We start from the raw sequence: 18,422 nt of genomic DNA on the forward strand, positions 1-18,422 counted from the left end.
CAATGCATCACTGCCGGCAACTCCCCCAATCAGAAACAACTCAAGCAGCCATGAGACCGGGGTGGGGGCGGCAAATTATGGCCCATCTCTAGGATGGAATATTACACAGCAGTTTAAAAGGTTGTCAACCATCTATCGCTAAGTTCAAGATACAGAATTTCAGTGCAGTATATACACTTTTTGTTTTATAAAAGGGAAAGAAAATAGTAGTAATAAAGACTCACTCATTCATTAAACAAATATCTTTCGAGACCCTGCTAGGTACAAGGCAGTGTTGGAGGCATTGGGACACAGCCAGGCAGAAAACAGACAACAGAGTGGAGGAGACAGACAGTGGACACGATAAGCAGGTAAAATACATGCCAGTTTAGAGAGTGAACAAGAAAATGGAGAAATAAAGTTGGAAGAGGAAAACGGATGGGAGGTTTTGCAATTTTCAAATGAGTGGTTACAAGGAAGGCCCCTAAAAGGAAGTGACATTAGAATACAGAGCTGAAGCACATATGCGGTGAACTTGGCAGGTATTCGGGGAATTACATATAAGAGAATTAAGTTGTACCTGTAGAGAGGGCTTCTGAAAGGCGAAGGGAATCTGGTCTGCCCACTTATAACTGTCATCGCCTCCTGTAAGTATTCCATAGCACTTATCATCAGCTGTAATAATAGGTTTAGTATGTCTAAGTTTTGGTGGATGCATGTAACCCCTGGACTCTGTAGCCAAATCCAGCTGAACCTTCTCCAGAGCTTCTTCCAGTTCCCAGAATGCATCAAGCTCACTCACCACAGGGCCTTTGCACAGGCTGTGTGTCCTCTGCCTGGGCAGCCAACCCCTCTCACCCTCCTACCTCTCTTGCAAGGCGTCTCGCACATTTCTGTTTTCTGTTATTTCACCTTTACTTGTGCCTTCCCTCATGAGGGCAGGGATGGGGTCTGCCTCGTTCATCACCGTGACAGACACCCCCTGCAGCACAGAGCCTGACAGGTGAGGCTTCCAAGAGTCATGGTGCAGCTATTTACTGCAACCAAGACAAGAGAGGAAGCAGGTACAGGCCAGAGAGAGGACGGCGTCTCCTTTTCCTGGAAGGAGAGAATCCAGGCAGAAGGAAGCTGAAGAAGCTTCTGGAACACGCTCGCGGCCCAGCTCGGCCCACTCCCGCTTCCAACCGCGGGGGCGCGGCGCCTTTAAGGCTCCCGGAAACGGGGCGGCAGGAACGGAAGTGACCCTCTTTATTTCCCCTCTTCACGTGGTGCGGCCGGGAAGTGACGCGCGCGGCCCGGGAGCTGCGGACGCGGAGACCGACGGCGCCCCAGTCGCGGACGCCGCGGGGTCTCCGGGACAGGTGACCGGGGAGGGGGCCGGGAGCGCGCCCCGAGGGGCGGGGCCTGGCGCCCACGTGGGGGGAGCGGGTGCGGGCGGGGCGGCGAGCAGCCCGCGGAGGCGGGGCCGGAGTGCTCTGCGGGGGGCGGCGACTGGACGCCCACATGGGAAGGTGGAGGGGCGCTGGCGGGGCGGGACGTCGGCGGGGGGCAGGGGCCGGGCGGGCAGGAGCTTGGGTGGGCCGCTGGGGGCGGGGCCGAAAAGTTGTGCCCGCGCTGGGGGGCGGGGCCAAAGTGTTGCCGGGAGAGCTAGGGGGCGGTGCCTGGACGCTGGCGGAAAACGCGGGGGCGGGGCCGAAAAGTTGTGCCCGGGCTGGAGGGCGGGGCCAAAGTGTTGCTGGGCGAGCTAGGGGGCGGGACCTAGAAGTTGTCCCCGGGCTGGGGGGCGGGGTCAAGATGTTGCCGTGAGAGCCAGGGGGCGGGGCCGGGACGCCGGCGGAAAATGCTGGGGCGGGGCCAGAAAGTTTTGCCTGAGCTGGAAGTGGGTCCAGATTTCTGGTTGGGAAATCAGGGGCGGGGCCGGAGGGTGACGCGAAGGTGAGGGCGAGGCCAAGAATTTGTGGGGGAGCCAGGGGACGGGCCAGGGTGTTGGCGGGGAATGCTCGGGATGGGGTCAGAAAATTTTGCCGAAGCCAAGGGTACGGCCAGAGCTTTGGCGGGGAAGCCGGCCGCCGAGCCAGACCCTTGGCTGGGGGCGCCGGGGGCGGGGCGAGGTATGGACGCCTTGGGGCTGGAGCCAGGGGGCGTGGCCAGAGGTTGCTGGGCAAATAGGGGGCGGGGCCAGAGCGTGGGCTGTGGAGCCGGGGGCGGGGCCAGTGTAATAACGCGAGAAGGAGGGGGCGGGCTCCGACTGTTGCCTGGCACCCAGGGCGCGGGGCCAGGGGGTTGGCTGGGAAAGGCGGAATCGGTGCCAGATTAATGACGCTAGCGTGTGGGCGGGGCCGGGGGAAATCTGGCGGGAAAGGCGGGGCCGGAAAGTTTGTCTCGGCCGGGGGCGGGGCCGTGGCGTTCCCGACCTGGTGGAGGACGGAGCTTTTTCCTTTTTCTGCGGGCAGGCCGGGAAGTTTTGTCCACGCCGGGCGGGTAGAGTATTCACTGGAGAATCGACCGGTGCGTACCGGGCCTGTTTTCGGAATCTTTGCAGGGGTGCGGGGCGGCAGCGACGCTTTTCTCGGGATGCTGGGGCGGGGGCTCGGAAACCCCCGAGGGAGGCCTGGACTTAGCATGTTCTCTGGGCGTGGGGCAGCCAACAGGACTGGGGTTGGAACTTTTTTCGAGTGTGGGGTTGTAGGACGTTTCTGAAACTTTCCTGGGAAAGAGTCGGGTCTAGACTGTGCACGGGGATGTGAGTGGCACCAGAATGGGCACAGGGAGGTGGGCCTAGAATTTTCTGGGACAGGTTGAGGGAGCGGCTGTATCTAAAGCTCTCTTGAGAGAGAGGCCCCGGGTGAAAACTCTCAGCACAGTGTGGAGGCGGGACTAGAAGGGAGCACTGTTGGACTTTTCCCTAAGCGGGGGGGGGGGGGGGGGGGGCGGGGGGGGGCAGGGCCAGAACTTTCCCAAGGTGGGTGTGACTCTAGTGTTTACTTGGGGAAGTGGGTGGGTCCAAAACGTTCCCGAGGGGGCGGAGTCTAAATTTTTCCAGGTAAGGGGCGGGACTAGCACTTCAGAAAGAGGCGGAGGCGGGGGCGGGTTAGGATTCTCTTGGAGTGCAACTGTGTGTGTGTGGCCTCCAGTGTGGGAGATGAGGAAGCAGATTAGGGAGGCATTGGCCTTAGTCCTTCTCTTTCCTCTGCCCTCAGGAGACCCCAGTGCTGTGTCCAGATTCTGCAGGGGAGGTTTGCGGGGTCCCTGGCCCCACCCAGCCAGCAGAATGGTGAGATGGAAGGTGGAGTCTCTGGGATCTGCGCTGTGGGGCAGGGGGCTTGGGAGGAGGCGACCCCGGGGCCAGACTCAGACTCTGGAGTGAATGGCACTGGGGCGGCTGTAGGGTTTTCCTACCCTCTTTCCACTGCCTGCCCCTCTCAGTCAGCCACGCTGGATCTGAAGTCAAAGGAGGAGAAGGATGCCGAGCTGGACAAGAGGATCGAGGCTCTTCGGCGGAAGAATGAGGCCCTCATCCGGCGCTACCAGGTGCCCTAGCCCCGCCCTGGGAGACCCCATCCCCTCTCCTCCCCGCAGTGAGTTTCCCTCACCTCTCCCTTCCTTCAAACCTTTTCATGGCTCCCCATCACTCGCAGGATAAAAGCTGAAGGCTTTAGCGTTGCCTGCCTTCCTTCATTCCATCGTTCATTCATTCATTCATTCACAAATCTTCATCAGGGTTTTCGCTGTAGCAGGCCCTGTGCTGAGTGGTGCTGGGGAAGCAGCTGTGACCGAGCTGGCCCTGGGCCTGCCCTCCTGGGGTTCACAGTCCAGTGGGGGCACAGATCTGTCTTCAGTCAGTGATGACCTAGAGAAGGCAAGGCTGGGGTGGGGGAGTTCAGGGCTCTGTGGGAGCCCAGAGGGGGCTCTTCACCCAGCTTGGGGGATGTTAGGGAGGGCTTCCTGGAGGAGGGGATCCATTCTGAGACCTGAAGGGTGAGTAGACATTAGGTAGTGGAAAAAGAGAGCGGAACGTGTTTCAAGCAGAGGGAACAGTTTGTGTGAAGACTTGGAGCTTAAAACAGGAGGGTCGTTGGGGGATGCTGACCTGGAGAGGGCAGCAGGGGCCGGGCTAAGAGTTTGGACTTTTTCTTGAGGCCACTGGGGAGCCATGGAGGGCTTGGAGCAGGAGTGGGCCCAAGTCAGAATAGCGTTTTAGGAGGACTCCTCTGGCTGCTGTGTGGTGGTGGATGGCAAGAGGCGATCCTGGAGACCAGAGACGGAGGAGGAAGCTAGGGCAGGGACCTTGGGGGGAGAGGGGGTGCCAGGCCTGGGACAGGGCTGTTGGGAGGGGCTCAGTGACTGATGTGCAGGGGTGGGGGGGTGGGGAGGAGGAGGGAGGTCCAGGACAAGGCCCAGGTCCCTGTCACAGGTCACAGAGTAGGTGGCGGGGCGGTCCCTGAGAGGGGATGAGGAGTGGGTTTCATTTATTCGTTCTTCATGCATTCATTCATTAAAAAAAAAAAGCATATCGAGTTTGTGTTGTGTGCCAGGCAGCGTTCTGGGCTCAGGGTCTACCTCAGTGAACAGAGCAGACAGCCGTCCACATCCTTGGGCAGATTCTGTTGCAGGGGTTGACAGACGATAAGCAAAATACACGTAACACCGTTTAGGAAGCAGGGGGAGAGACAAGAGAATGGCAAGGGAGCTGGTTTCTATAAGCTCGTCAGGGAGGGTCTCCCTGAGAAGGGGATATGTTCAAGGACACCCCTGAGGGAGGTGAGGGACTGAAGGATCCCTGGGGAAGAGTGTTCCCGGCAGAGGGAACAGCAGGTGCAAAGGCCCTGAGGCAGGTCTGAGCCTGGTGTGTTCTAGGAACAGTGAGGAGGCCAGAGTGAGCGAGGAGGAGAGGGTGGGAGATGAGATCAGGGTGGTAATGACGCCAGACCCTGTAGGGCCCCACAGGCTGTGGGGAAGCCTTTGGCCCTCACTCAGAGATGGGTACCACAGGACGGTGCTGAGCCAGGGGACAGCATTTTGGGGGAAGATGCTGAGGTGGCCAGCTTTCTTGTCAAGAGCTCATCGGGGAGGCCTGGGCTGGGGGCAGACTTGGGAGAATTCAGGGGGCTGTGGGACTCCAGCCGGCACAAGGGACCCCTGACACTCGCCTGCCTCTGTTGTTTGCTCCTAGGAGATTGAGGAGGACCGTAAGAAGGCTGAACTCGAGGGCGTAGCGGTGACAGCGCCCCGGAAGGGCCGCTCGGTGGAGAAGGAGAATGTGGCGGTTGAGGTGGTGAGCTCCACACGGGCTGGGGGACCGGGTGGCGGGAGAGTTGAGACCTGAGGCCTAAGAGCCCTGCCAGCCGCCCCAGATCTATAGGTGGCCTCCATCCCGGCAGCTGCCCGCTGGGCTGGGGCGTCCCAGTCTCCCTGCCCCAGTGACTACATCTCCTCCCTCCCCCCTTCCAGGAGAAGAACCTGGGTCCCTCCCGGAGGTCTCCTGGGACCCCTCGGCCCGCAGGGCCCAGCAAGGGAGGCCGGACCCCCCACCAGCAGGGAGGCCGGGCAGGCATGGGCCGGGCATCCCGCAGCTGGGAGGACGGTGCGGGGGAGCAGCCTCGAGGAGGAGCTGGGGGCCGCGGCCGGAGGGGCCGGGGCAGGGGCTCCCCTCATCTCTCCGGAGCTGGAGACGCCTCAGTTGCCGACCGAAAATCCAAGGTAGGAGCCAGGGGGTGGGGGGCTAGCATCCTCTGGCTGCGGCTCTCCGTTGTCCTGTTTCTCCGTTCCTACTCTCAAATGGACCGTTTCCTGTTCGCCCATCTTTCTGTGTCTCTGTCTCCTTTCCGGCCCCTCCAGCCGGCTCTTCCTCTCTCTCCTCCTGACCAGTGCTGTGTTCTCTCCAGGTCTCTGTCTCCCTGTCTCCCCTTTGCTCGCTCTCTGTCTGCTGCGTGCTTGTCCCCTCCCTTCCTCGTCTGTCTCTTTCTCCTCTCTTTCTGGCGCTGTCTCTCTATCTCTGACGGGTTCTGTCCAGTGCGTATGCTCGCTTGCTCTCTGTCAGTCTCACTTCCTGGATATGTTTCTGGGGAGCAGTGCTGTTCCTGGTGTAACCGCTCCCACTGGCCCGCCATGCAGGCCAGCAGGGTGGGAGGCCGTCCAGCATAGTGGTTAGAGCCCACCATGGCCTTGGGGTCAACCTAGTTCTATTAGTTCCCTGCCCTTGGGCAGCTCACTGTCCCTCTGGGAGCTTCGGGGTTCTCACTCTTAAACTGGACTAATAATCAGATTTAAAGGGTATTATGAGCATTCTGTGACATCAGGCGTTGAAGTTCTCAGAGTTGGCACTCAGCATTACTTTCAGATGTTTGTTATATTATTTGCATTCATTAAGGTGCTGTGACAAAAAAGACCCCAAAATACCATGTTCTAAGTCAAGTGGAAATTTATTTCTGTCTTGTGTGCTGAGCCCTGGGAATGGAAACGTCGTCTCCAGCGACTTGGCTGTGAGCTCGTCTGAAATTCTGTTACCATGGAAGAAGGGAGAATGGATTGTGGCGGGGGTCACCTAGCCATCTGCCAAGTTATTACCGTCATTATTACTCTGGCAACCATGGTGTGCTGGGGCCCCCAGCTCCTCTCCCCAGTTCATGTTTTACTAGAAAGAATCATGGGTAAGATTTGTTACAGTGAAAGAATGCAACGCAAATTTAGCAAAGGGACTTTTTGCCTGGCCTGAAGTCTGGAGGAACTTCTTCGCCCAGTGGAGTTGCACAGGTTGCACTGAGTTCCTCTGGCAGTGAATCTTGCTAACATGTGAAGGGTTGTCTACGAGGGACTCATTAGACACCCAGTGCTCAGGGTTTTTACTGGGGGCTGGTCATTTAGGTCCCCTCTGCCTAGTACATACCCAATTCTAGACCCCAGAGGGAAGGCGGGCGATCAGCATACACCGTATTGGTTGCATGAACATTGAGGTGTGGTGAGCCCCCCGTATCCTTTAACTGTTGCCTGGGAACACACAGAGAGCCAGATCCCCAGATGCCGGCCAAGGGCAGCCTTGAGAGCAGGCCTGTCTCAGGAGAGAGTCTCAGGTTGGCCGTGCTGCCTCTTCTGCACAGATGGTGACAGACCCTCGGTTGAGTGGTTCTTCCTGATGCCCGTGTCTCTGTCCCCCCAGGAGTGGGAGGAGCGACGCAGGCAGAACATTGAGAAGATGAACGAAGAGATGGAGAAGATCGCAGAGTATGAACGCAACCAGCGGGTCAGTGCCTCTGGTGTCCCCACCGCGGGGCAGAGCCGCCCGGGACCTGGGGAGCCCGCCAACGCCCCCTCCTTGTCCCGCAGGAAGGTGTGCTGGAGCCCAACCCCGTGCGCAACTTCCTGGACGACCCCCGGCGGCGCAGCGGGCCCCTGGAGGAGCCGGAGCGGGACCGGCGGGAAGGCAGCCGCCGGCACGGGCGCAACTGGGGGGGCCCCGACTTCGAGCGGGTGCGCTGCGGCCTCGAGCAGGAGCGGCAGGTGGGTGCGCCCTGGGCCCCGTCCCGTCCTGCAGCCAGCCTCTCCCATCAGCAGCATCCGTTCAGTGGGTGCTGCTTATGAGAGACAAATCCGGGATGGCTTCTCTGAGGAGGTGCCCTTTGAGCAGACCCAGTCTCATCTCTGCCGTGTCACCCCTCGTTGTGTGACCTTGAGCAGGTCGCTCTCCCTCTGAGCTGAGAGGGCATGGGGGACGGGCTGGGGAGGGGTGGGCTGTGGAACTGGGCCTGACTGCCTGTCCGCTGGGGGGACAGGGCCGCCGGGCCGGCCTGGGCAGCGCTGGGGACATGACGCTCTCCATGACGGGCCGAGAGCGCTCGGAGTACCTGCGCTGGAAGCAGGAGAGGGAGAAGATCGACCAGGAGCGGCTGCAGCGACACCGCAAGCCCACCGGCCAGTGGAGGCGGGAGTGGGATGCCGAGAAGACGGACGGGATGTGAGTCTCCTCCAGCCTTGGCCCTGGCTTCTGGCTGCTTCGGCTCTCTGGTTCTCGCCCTGTGTAGCCGTCAGCAGTCTCTATGGTAATGCTGCGTAACCACCTCCGGATCTCGGTGGTGCGTAAAAGCGTTTCTTTCTCATGTGTTCCCGGGTCAGCTGGGTTCGGCTCATCCAGGCTGGACTTGAGGCTGTGGGTCCGGCTGGGCGTGGCTGCTCGATGCGGGTTGAACTCAGTTCTGTGCCACGTGGGCTCATTCCGGGGTGCAGGCCGAGGGGAGCAGCCCCCTGGGGAAGCACTGGTCGTGGCCTCGGGAGATGTGCCAGAGGGAGAGAGCACACACTTTCCCGTTCTGTTAGCCGACAGACCCAGCCTCACTGGCTGGGAACTGAAGCTCTGTCTGCTCTAGCGGATGGTACGGTGTAGTGGCTGCATGGCAAAGGGCGCGGATGTAAATTGTGGTGCAGGGAGGGCATGAAGAATTGCTAACAGCGATCAGACCTCTGCATCCTCTCTTGGTCCCTCTAGCCTGTCCCCCGCCAACCCAAATACCTTATCCTGGTGGCATTGTTTCTCTCAAGTCTGACTCTGTCCCCTTTCGGGTCTCAGGAAACAGCCAGTGAGTCAAACATAAAAGCGAAGGCATCATTGCGTCATTGACAGGAGGGCCAATTTCCATATCAGAGATGCTGACAAACCACAGTCTTAAGATGGGCAACTGTGGGTTTTTTCACCATCTTCCCTCCTTTGCTGTGTTGGAATTTTTCACACCTATACCTTTTGTCATTGTTGCCGGCTAAAGAAAGAGGATCTTGTCTGTGTGTCTGGTGGTCGAGTGTTTATTTTCGGATTGTGAGCTGAGTTTGGGCAAGCGTGAGAAATATCTTGCACAGATATTGTAGCTGGTCTTTCTAAGGTGTAGACAGCTGGGCTTTTGGGGAGATGTTCTCAGGGTTGAGAATGAGAAAGTAATTGTTTTTCTCTTGTGTCCCCAAAGTGGCCTGCAGTAAGTCTCATTAATGCATGTGTGTGCTGATTTTGTCAGCAAATATTTATTGAGTCCCTCCTATGTGTCATGGAAGGTTCTAGGTGATGGGGAACAATCAGCAGTGAACAAAATGCTTCTGCCTTTATGGAACTTCGAGTCTAGTGGGAAAGAGGGACAATGAATACATGTAATGTCGGGTTGTGAAGAATAATGAAGCAGAGTATGGAGAGGGATGAGGCTGTTGTTTTAGACTTAAATAACACAGTAATAATATATGATTATTTTAGATGAGGTTTAGGAAGGTCTCTGAGCTGAGGCCTGAAGGAGGTGAGGGAGCAGGCCACTGAAACATCTGGGGAAGAATGTTCCAGGAACAGCAGGTGCAAAGGCCCTGAGGCAGGAGCTTGGTGTATTAGGAGAATACCGCTTAGCTGGGAAGGTGAGAAAGAGAGACAGGAAATGAGACCAGACAGGAAGCTGGTGTTGACACCAATCATCAATAACCAATCTATAGATAAAAAAGATACAGTGATATTTATTGAGGCTAATTTGAGGACTAGCCCAGAAGCGCTCTCTTGCACAGGGAAGAAAGCACTCTGGAGAAGTGTAGTTTACAGCATGATTATATACCGTTTTGGATCAAAGAACGTGCGTCAAGCCTGACAGGAATACAATTTTTTCCCCCCAAAGTCACAGGGAGATGTTTTTCCTTGGTTTAGCACATACACAGCAGGTCAACTTGACTTTGGTTCTGTAGGAAGAAAAACTTGTCTTCAAAGAAGTGCTGATATTGGTGTCAGAGATCGGGAGACATTCATCCCTGTCTTTAAAGAGTACATCCTTTGCTCTGGGAAAATGTTTGAAGCACATGTAGAATGCATGCTCCGTGGCTCATAAGTCAGGCTGTTCTGGAAAAACAAGTTTTAGGCCGAATCAGATTTAAACCGGAATGGCTTCCCCACATACCTCTATATGTGGACACGTCTTATTGCTATTTTCATCCCTGGGGATCGTGTACTTCCCAGATGTTTGTTGTGGAGGGTCCAGTCCTGAATCTTATCTTTCTGTATTGGTTGCTACCATGTCCCATTTGCCTCTTGGCCATCACTTAATCCCGCCCCCTTCTAAACAGGGACCCCCCCTTTGGTTGCCCATCTCTCCTTCTGTGATCTTCTTTCTTTTTTAATTTTTATTTATTTATTTATTTTTCCCCCAAAGCCCCAGTAGATAGTTGTATGTCATAGCTGCACATCCTTCTAGTTGCTGTATGTGGGACGTGGCCTCAGCATGGCCGGAGAAGCGGTGCGTTGGTGTGCGCCCGGGATCCGAACCCGGGCCACCAGCAGCGGAGCGCGCGCACTTAACCGCTGAGCCACGGGGCGGCCCCTGTGGTCTTATTTCTCACCTGGCCCACGTCTCTCCCCTGATCCCTTCCCACCCTGTTGCTCCCAGCTGCCTCCTCACCCCTTTCTCTTTCCCCAGGTTCAAGGATGGCCCAGCCGCTGCCCTGGACCCCTCCCACCGCTACGGTGAGTGGGCGTCCTTGGGTGGGCGAGGCGGCTGGCTGGGCCAGGGGTGGGGGGGTGGTGTGGCCGTGCCCCCCCAACTCCTCCCGGGTACTGTTGCAGATGACCAGGCCTGGGCCCGGCCCCCCAAGCCCCCCACTTTCCGGGAGTTCCTCTCCCGGCACAAAGCAGAGGTGAGCCGCAGGAGGAAGAGGAGCAGCCGAGCCCCGGCCAAGGCAGCCCCCCGCGCCTACAGGTGGGGGCGCCCCTTCCCCGGGCATGTGCGCTCCCGGCGGGGCGCGCGGCTCTAGCCCTGGTCATTCCCTGCTGGTGCATGCGTGGGTCCGTCTGTCTGCCCCGTCTGTCCCTCAGGCACTTCTCTCTGTGGGTTAGGCTCTTGGTTTTGGGGGGTGGGGCCTGGCTCTCTGCTTTACCCTCATCTGTCCCCTCCTCGCCTCCCACCTGGCACATCCATCTCTCTGTCCCTGACACCTGGGGACACAGCCACTATGTCCTCCTAGCGCCCCAGCATGCGGGATCCTCATCTGGAAACCCCGTAGCCCTTGTCTCCCGCAGTTGAATTTTGCAGCTCTCCTCGGGGGAGAGCTGGAGGTGGGAGGCCCCTTCCTCCTGTCCACCCGGGCCTCACCTCTTTCCTCTGTCCCCTCCAGTGACCACGACGACCGCTGGGAGACGAAAGAGGCAGCGTCCCCAGCCCCCGAGGCCCCACAGCCCACGCCCCCCGAGGAGACGCCCATGCAGGTAAGGTGGGCCGTCATCTCCCAGCATGGGGCGTCGGGGTGCTCGGTGCACACCCTCTCCCCGACCTGCCTTGTGTTCCCCACAGCCGCCAGAGACCCCAGCCCCTGCCCACCGGCCTCCTGAGGACGAGGGGGAGGAGGACGAGGGGGAGGACGAGGGGGAGGACGAGGAGTGGGAAGACGTGAGTGATGACGAGGAGGAGATTGAGGAGGAAGAAGAGGCTGATGAGCAAGAACCAGCCCGAGACCACCAACCCCAAGAGGCTGAGCCCACCAGGAGCGCCACCAGTGAGCAGGCCAACACAGAGCCCTCCATACCGGAGGAGCCCCTGCCGCTTCCCCCGGCCCCTGCCACGCCTTCTAGCCCCTTCTCACCCCCTGGAGGCCACCAGCCTGTGTCTGACTGGGGTGAAGAGATGGAGCTGAATTCTCCCCGGACCGCCCACCCGGCTGATGCCCTCTCTCCCGGTGAGGCCTGGCCTTTTGGAAATGCATGAAGCTGGCTGCTTGTGGGTGTGCTCGAGGGGTGCACGGGCAGGGGACCCTTGGGGGCTGGGCCCCGGGACCCCGTGTGCCCCACCGCCCTGGTGGCTAGGGAGGACAGTCCTGCCTTCTGTGTACTGTCCATGCCCGTCTCAGGAACGCCCACCCCCAGATCCTGCTCCTGCTCTCGGCCACTCAGAGCCCCCTCCCCAATAAAGAGTTCGCATCCTCAAATGACATCCCCCAAGTGTGTCCTTGACCACCTCCCCCAGGGCTTGCTGTCTTGGGGTGGGGGGCTGTTTCAGGGGGAGGGGCTTGACTGGGCCTCCCCTTCCCCAGGAGGTGACCAGCCAGCCGCTGCCTCCCTGGAGAGTGGGCCCAGCCTCCCAGGAAGCCAGAAAGCAGAAGAGGAGGGGTCTGAGGCAGCTCCAGGTGGGGGAGTGGACAGGCTGCTGGAGGTGGCCTGCTTCCTTCCTCTTCCTCTTCCTCTGGGGCTGAGGGGCGGACGGCATGGGGGGAGTGGGATGGAGTGGAGCTGGGCCTCCACCGTGGGCATGCGGGGTAGAGTGGAGCTGGGGTGAGGTTAGAACGCTGGGGGAGCGCGGGAATGGAGCCAAGGTCAAGGGCGTGGGGCTAGGGTGAGGACTTGGCCGGGCAAGTGATTAGGAATTGAGTATGTGCCCCGGCTGGGGGTGAGGAGGCGGAGCCAGGACTGGATTTAGAGGCGGGCTTCAGGGGTCGTGGAAGGGAATCTAAAAGTAAGGGGGTGGGGCTAGGCTCAGGGGAGGGGCTAAGGGCTGGATGAGAAATTTAAATGAAAGTTCAGAGTCGGGGGGCAGAGTAATGGACTTAGCTAGGGGCGGGATTAGAGTTTTGGGGTGTAACGGAATGGGTAAATAAGAATAGAAATGCGGCCCTGATTAGCATGTTGGGCCCGACGGACTAACCCCGACACTCCGCCTCCACTGGTGGGAGCCAGGCTGTGAACGAGGGACCTCGCCCCAGGACTGTGGGGTTAGGATTTGGGGGCAGAGCCAGGGAAGGTGTGGTTAGAACTGCGGTGGGCAAGGGAGGGCATGATGGAGGTTTGCTTTAGGACCCGTGAGGTGGGGGTGGGGCTGGGGTCGGGGAGGACAGTGTGCGGTGGTGGGTGAGGCCGGGGTGCCCAGGCCCTTTGTCTTTGCGCCACGTGCTGGCTAAGTGACCGTGACCTCGCTATCCCAGATTACGTCCTCGACTGTAAACAGGGGTGTTGGGGTGCATGCTGCTCCGTGGGTCCACGGCGGGGATGAAAGCAGTCTGAGGCCCCCAAACCACTCAGCGCGGGGTCGGCTGCAGCCAGGCTGGATAGGGATGAGGGGCGGGGCCAGACAGGGGTGTCCCGGGTCCGGGTGGGAGCGGGGCTGTTCCCCGCGGCTGACCGCCCCTTCTCTCCCCAGAGGCGGGCCCCGAGGGCCAGGAGACGGCGGAGATCACCGACTTCCAGAGGGTGCGTTTCTGCAAGGTGGTGGCGGCCGCTCCGCCACCGGGGGCCGCCCGCTGACCGCGCCCGCCGCCCGCGGCCTCCGCGCTCTGCACTAACCTCCCGCCGCCTCACTCCTCTGTCCTCTGCTTCCGCCACGCTCCAGCCAGGAGAGGGTTAAACGTAAGGGGGGCGGAGCCGGGGACAGCGACCCGGGTGGGGCCAGGGCAATAGTCCAGTCTCGCTAATGGGGGGCGCCGTGGCACCGGGATGGCTGAGACGCCCCCGAGTTACCCACCTCTGCAGGCCACGGGGGGGCTCGGGGCCAGTCCCTGGGCCGGGTTTCCCGCCTCCAGGAGCCTACAGCTGGGGCAGGTAGCCGGTGACTTCCGAAGGACTTGCGTTACTTGGCCATCGGCCCGCGTGTGTTAAACGCAGTGCTTCCGCTACCCGTCGTCTGTGCTTCTGCGGGGGCAGGCCGGGCTGCTGTGTTGGCGGGCTTTCCCGCGGCGGAAGAGGCGGGGGGAAGGGGTCTTCCTTCCTCCACCCGCCCGAGACGTCTTCCCTCCCCCCTCCCGCAGGCCTCTCCGAATTCCTGAAGACGCTGCCGGGAGGGGACTGAAGCTTCCCCGCCTTGATGGGGAGGGGGCTCGTCTGGCTCTCCAGGCTGTGCTCTCCTCCCCGGAGCCCACTCTGGACCCCCATGGCTCTAGGGAGAGGGAGAAATTGCGGGTGATGGGGGAGGAGCTGGGGAAGGGGCGTGAGTGGGGTGTGCGGCGGCGCTGGAACTTCGGGGCGTGAGTTTGGACCTCAGGACGCAAGTGAGGAGGAGGCAGGTCCCGTGAGGGGCGTGGTCATGCCGCCGGGGCGGAGCCAGAAGCCTGGTGGGCGGGGTTAGAACTGGGGCGGTGTTAGGATGGGGGAGAGGCCACCAGAGCCGGTTTAGATGAGAGTCCCTAACGCCGATGTGGGGTGCAGCCGCGGGCGGAGGGCGTGGCTAGAATGCGGTGCTGGAACCTGTGGGGTGAGGAGGAGAAAAGGGGTGGAGCTTTGACTAGAGAGAAGTGAGGCCGGGGGCAGAGGATAGCAGGGGATCGCATGCTGGCGTAGAGTCTGATTCGAAGAAAGGCAAGTTAGAAATGGGGCGGGACTTGCGAGGCCTGAGCCTAGCAAGGGGGCGGGGCCAGATGCCTGGAAGAAATCTGAGTCCTGAAAGGGACGGGGTTAGGGCGCAGGGAGGAGACCGGAAAAAGAGGAGCGCGGAGCTCAGCGCTGGGCGGGCTCGCATTTCAGGGGCGTGGGTATAACACCGAAGCCTGGCGGGACTCGGCTTGGGCGAGACCTGCGTTTGAGAAAAAGCCAAATATTGCAACCCTGGGGCGGGTCCGGAGCCAGATGGGGGCGTGTCCAGACGCTGTTGTTAAGCTGTAGCTTGATTATGGTTGGCCGGAGGCTGAAGCGGAGGCGGGCCTAGAGCGCGGAGGAGACCCGCCCCTGGGGGCGTGGCCATGCACATGGGCGTGGTTATGCCGGCGGGGGTGGGGCTTGACGAGGCGGATCTAGAGCGCGGAGGCGGTGCTCCGAGGGGGCGGGGCCTCTGGAGGGCGTGCCCAGCGCGGGGGCGGGCCTTGCGGGCGGCTGCGCGGGGCCGAGCGGGCTGCGGGGATGCGGGGCACGAGCTGCGTGGGCGGCGGCGGCGAGAGCCCGGGTGGCGCCGGGCTGAGCGAGGGCCCTCGGGGCCGTTGGCTGCGCCTGGCCCCGGTCTGCGCCTACTTCCTCTGCGTCTCGCTGGCCGCCGTGCTGCTCGCCGTCTACTACGGCCTCATCTGGGTGCCCACGCGGCCCCCCGCCGCCCCCGCCGGCCCGCCGCCCAGCGCGCCCGTCCCTCCGTGCGCCGCCCGCCCGGGCGCGCCGCCCGCCCCGGCGCCCGCCGCCGCGTCGGCCTCCTGCCTCCTGGGCGCCCCCGGCGGCCCGCGACCCCAGCTCGCGCTGCCGCGCAGCCGCCGCCGCCGCAGCGACCCCGGCCGCCGCCCGACGCCCGGAGAGACGCCGGAGGCCGCGGGGGGGCGAGGGCCCGGGTAGCCCTGCCTTCCACCCCGAGCTGCACCGCCGGCCCTCTGCGTGACACCGCCTGGCGTCTCCGGAGCCGTCAGCCTGAAGAATGGGGGCGACGGGGAGCCGGCGGGGCCTCGCCCTTCGCAGCTCCTCCGCCGGCAGGCCGGGTCCTCAGCCGTCTGGCAGACCTCGTCCCACTCGGCCTCCTGACCGTCTCTCCTAGGATTGTGAGCGCAGAGCTACAGCCCGCCCTCCTCCTCCCGGAGTCTCTGCATCCATCTGTCCACCTGCAATAAACTCCAGCCCCAGCTGCCTCGTGCTGTGTCTGTCGTGTTGTCTGCACAGGGGCCCCACCATCTCAAGCGTGTGAGGGGAAGTCCGGGCGTCGGATTTTTGTCTTTCTTGCGCTGGGTGGGCCGTGTGAGTTCTTCGGTTCCCTAGGGGGGCCCTTTTCTTCTTCCATCGCCATCCTGTGGTTTTGGGAGAAGAGACTTATGTGCAACAGGGCAGTTGAAGGTCAGACAGCATGAAAAACTTCAAGGTTTTGTGCATGCTTGGGGCAGAGCCTCTGGAGCGAAGCAGGGTTCATCCTCCTGTTACCGCGTAGGAGACAAGAGGAGAGATGGGATGATTTGGGGCAAGAAGTGGGCTTCTGGGAATGGTGATTTGTATAATTACCGTTTTGGTGACAGAGGCTGTCACCCTGCGATGTCAGGTGGGCAGAGGTGGTGGTGGGGCTTGTCTGCCTCGCTGGACATCACAGCGGAAGTTATCAAGGCTCTGTGCTGCCTTTGAAGATTAGTCTAACCTCTCTGGTCTGCAGTGCTGCTGGTAAACCAAGGCGGAGGAACTCAGGTCCTGCTGAAAGAGTTAGAGACAGTTGAGTTCGTTTTCCCGCCCGGGAGACTGAGGCCTGGCTCTGCACGGGCCACCGGACCCTACACGCAGGAAGCGGTTTTCCTGTTCGGCCTCCTCCCTTGAACGGGAGACTTTCCCAGGAGAGAGAAGCTGAGCCCTCTCCCTCAGACTGGGACATGTGTGGGTATGGACTGGGCTGGGAATGTCAGTCACTCTGCTCATCTCCCCTCTTTCTTTCTACCCCTCCAGCACCACTTCGCAGAGGGTGACCCCAGACCGGAGGGGGCCTCAGGAAGCCAGCGCCCCTTCACGGATAGCACAGGTGGTGGTTAGGGGCGCTGACTTTGGGGCCAGGATGCTCAGATTCAAAGCCCAGCTCTCCCTCTCACTAGCTCTGTGACTTCGGGCAGGTTACTCAACCTCTGTGGTCCTATAAAATGAAGATAATAGTATTCATCTCGGAATCTCTCTGAGGATTCAATAAGCTAGTGACCTAAAGCCCTTAGAACAGCATCACATATTCTTTCTCTTCACCTCCCTCTGTCCTTCAGGGCTTGAAAAACCACAGCTTGGATCCCAAGGGATAGATATCGGGTCAGCCTGGAGCCCTGGACACCAGTGCGTCGTGAGATGGGAGGGAGGGATCCCATCTCTGTCCCCACTGGCGCCCATCTCTCCTCTCCCAGCCCCGGTTGTCCTGACCTCTCGATTTCTCTTCTGGTCTCTGTGTCTCCCTCCACCCCCTTCTCTCCCCCTCTTCTCTTTCTGTCTGTGCTTGTCTCTCTGTCTCTCAGTCTTTGAGTGTTTCTGTGTCTCTCCCTGTTGTCTCTGTTCCTCAGTCTGCTCTGAGTCACTCTCAGCTCTGTTGTTCTCTGCCCCAGCTCGCTCTCTTTCATCTCCCCTCCCCACTTCTCTCCCCCCATCTTGCCCTGACACCCCCACTTGCTCTCCTGTCACCCCACCTTCCCCACTTCTCCCCTAGGTCAGCCTCCCCTACTCCCCTATCTCCTTTCCCTTCTTTGTCTCTCTTCCTTTTTCTCTCAGTCTCTCTCTTGGTTGCTATCTTTTAATCTTTCATTAACAAATATTTTTTGGTCATTTGCTATGTGTCAAGCCTTTTTTTAAGCCCTGGGGACACAGCAGTGAATAAAAGAGGCAAAAATTTCTGCTCTCAATGGAGCTGACATAATACTGGGAAGACAGATAAGAAATAGGATGAATAACTCAAATATATGTTATGTCAGGTGGTGATAAGCACAACGGAGAAAAATAATCAGGGTAAAAGTGGTATGGAGTGATGAAGTTGCTGGTTATCCGGTAGAAACAGAAGTGAGGGGAGAGTGTGCAGATCTGGGGGAAGAGTACTCCACGAAGCAGGAACAGCAAGTGCAAAGGCCCTGAGGCAGGAGGTGCTTGGCTCATCCAAGGAACAGCAAAGAGGCACATGTGGCTGGAGCAGAGTGAGTGAGGGGGAGAGCAAGAGGAGGTGAGGTGAGAGAGAATGGGGGCAGGTTGTGCAGAGCCTCATGGGCCACAGTGAGCATTTTGGCTTTTACTTGGAGCCATGGGAGGCTTCTGAGCTGAGGAGGGACGTGAGCCGACCTAGGTGTGAACGGGACTCTGCTGCGTGGGGAATGAACTGTAGGGGGCGAGGCTGGAAGCTGGGAGCCCAGTGAGGGGACCACTGCCGTGGTTCAGGTGAGGGATGATGGTGGCTAGACCAGGGCTGGAGAGGAAGGGATAAATGAGTGGTCAAAATCTGTATGTGTGTAAAATACACATAGCATAAAAGTTACCATTTTAACCATTTTAGAGTGTACAATTCAGAGCATTAAGTACATTCACAATGTCATGCAACCATCAGCACGGCCCATCGGTCTGAGAGCTGTGACAGGAGACGGGGAAGGAGGGACTGGGTCAGAGGAGACCCGGGCTGTGCCACAGTTCTGGAAAGTCGGGGGTGGGGGGTATTTATGGGGGTCCTTGAGCAAAGGTGGCCCATCAGAGGAGCCCTAGGTCGGGGGGCAGTGGGCTGGCACTAATGCCCACTGTGTTCTGTCGTTGGGAACAGCCCCTGGGAGGCATGGCCATGACACCAACCCGGTGGGGCTGTCAGCCAGCTGTGCTCTCAGCCTCAGGGTTTCTTGAAGGGAGATCTGAGCAGCGCCCTTCCATGGCCACCACGGGGACTTAAACTCTCTCTAGTTCTTTCTGTGCACAGGGCTGGCCTCATCCCCAAGGGGCTTGGCCAGGTGCCCCCAGAGGCTCATTCGCATCCCTGCAAGATGGGGGGGCGGGCCCCTACTGGTGAGCCAGAGCTGTCCTTCAATCTGATTGGATCAACCTAGGTCACATGACAACCCGGGAACCAATGCCTGTG

The 18,422-nt window shown here is 59.9% G+C and overlaps 2 protein-coding genes and 1 long non-coding RNA gene across 3 annotated transcripts; 2 read left to right on the plus strand and 1 right to left on the minus strand.

The window, feature by feature from the left end:
- Positions 1-1,260: 1,260 nt before the first annotated feature.
- CCDC9 (coiled-coil domain containing 9) lies at positions 1,261-11,901 on the plus strand. The gene is made up of 13 exons (XM_058529696.1): positions 1,261-1,340; positions 2,433-2,487; positions 3,180-3,253; positions 3,406-3,510; positions 5,153-5,254; positions 5,431-5,679; positions 7,136-7,219; positions 7,303-7,476; positions 7,749-7,930; positions 10,401-10,447; positions 10,547-10,679; positions 11,095-11,185; positions 11,271-11,901. The coding sequence occupies exons 3-13, from the start codon at positions 3,251-3,253 to the stop codon at positions 11,679-11,681; spliced, it is 1,581 nt and encodes a 526-aa protein (XP_058385679.1). The 5' UTR covers positions 1,261-1,340; positions 2,433-2,487; positions 3,180-3,250; the 3' UTR covers positions 11,682-11,901.
- On the minus strand, positions 9,428-13,744 carry LOC131397070 (uncharacterized). Its single transcript, XR_009216719.1, has 2 exons — positions 13,428-13,744; positions 9,428-9,826 (listed from the first exon to the last, which is right to left on the minus strand). It is a non-coding gene; the product is annotated as an uncharacterized LOC131397070 (long non-coding RNA).
- Positions 13,745-13,914: 170 nt separating this feature from the next.
- On the plus strand, positions 13,915-16,830 carry INAFM1 (InaF motif containing 1). Its single transcript, XM_058529697.1, has one exon. The coding sequence runs from the start codon at positions 14,795-14,797 to the stop codon at positions 15,209-15,211; it is 417 nt and encodes a 138-aa protein (XP_058385680.1). The 5' UTR covers positions 13,915-14,794; the 3' UTR covers positions 15,212-16,830.
- Positions 16,831-18,422: the final 1,592 nt, after the last annotated feature.

The sequence above is a fragment of the Diceros bicornis genome, chromosome 34 (genome assembly GCF_020826845.1).
Source record: "Diceros bicornis minor isolate mBicDic1 chromosome 34, mDicBic1.mat.cur, whole genome shotgun sequence".
Classification (NCBI taxonomy): Eukaryota; Metazoa; Chordata; class Mammalia; order Perissodactyla; family Rhinocerotidae; genus Diceros; species Diceros bicornis.

Bases quoted from the DNA above. Each gene is read 5' to 3' on its own strand.
- CCDC9 (XM_058529696.1), top strand. The intron at 5,255-5,430 runs GTGAGCTCCACA...CCCCCCTTCCAG, and splicing joins AGAATGTGGCGGTTGAGGTG to GAGAAGAACCTGGGTCCCTC. The intron at 5,680-7,135 runs GTAGGAGCCAGG...CTGTCCCCCCAG, and splicing joins TTGCCGACCGAAAATCCAAG to GAGTGGGAGGAGCGACGCAG.
- INAFM1 (XM_058529697.1), top strand. From the start codon at position 14,795: ATGCGGGGCACGAGCTGCGTGGGCGGCGGCGGCGAGAGCCCGGGTGGC.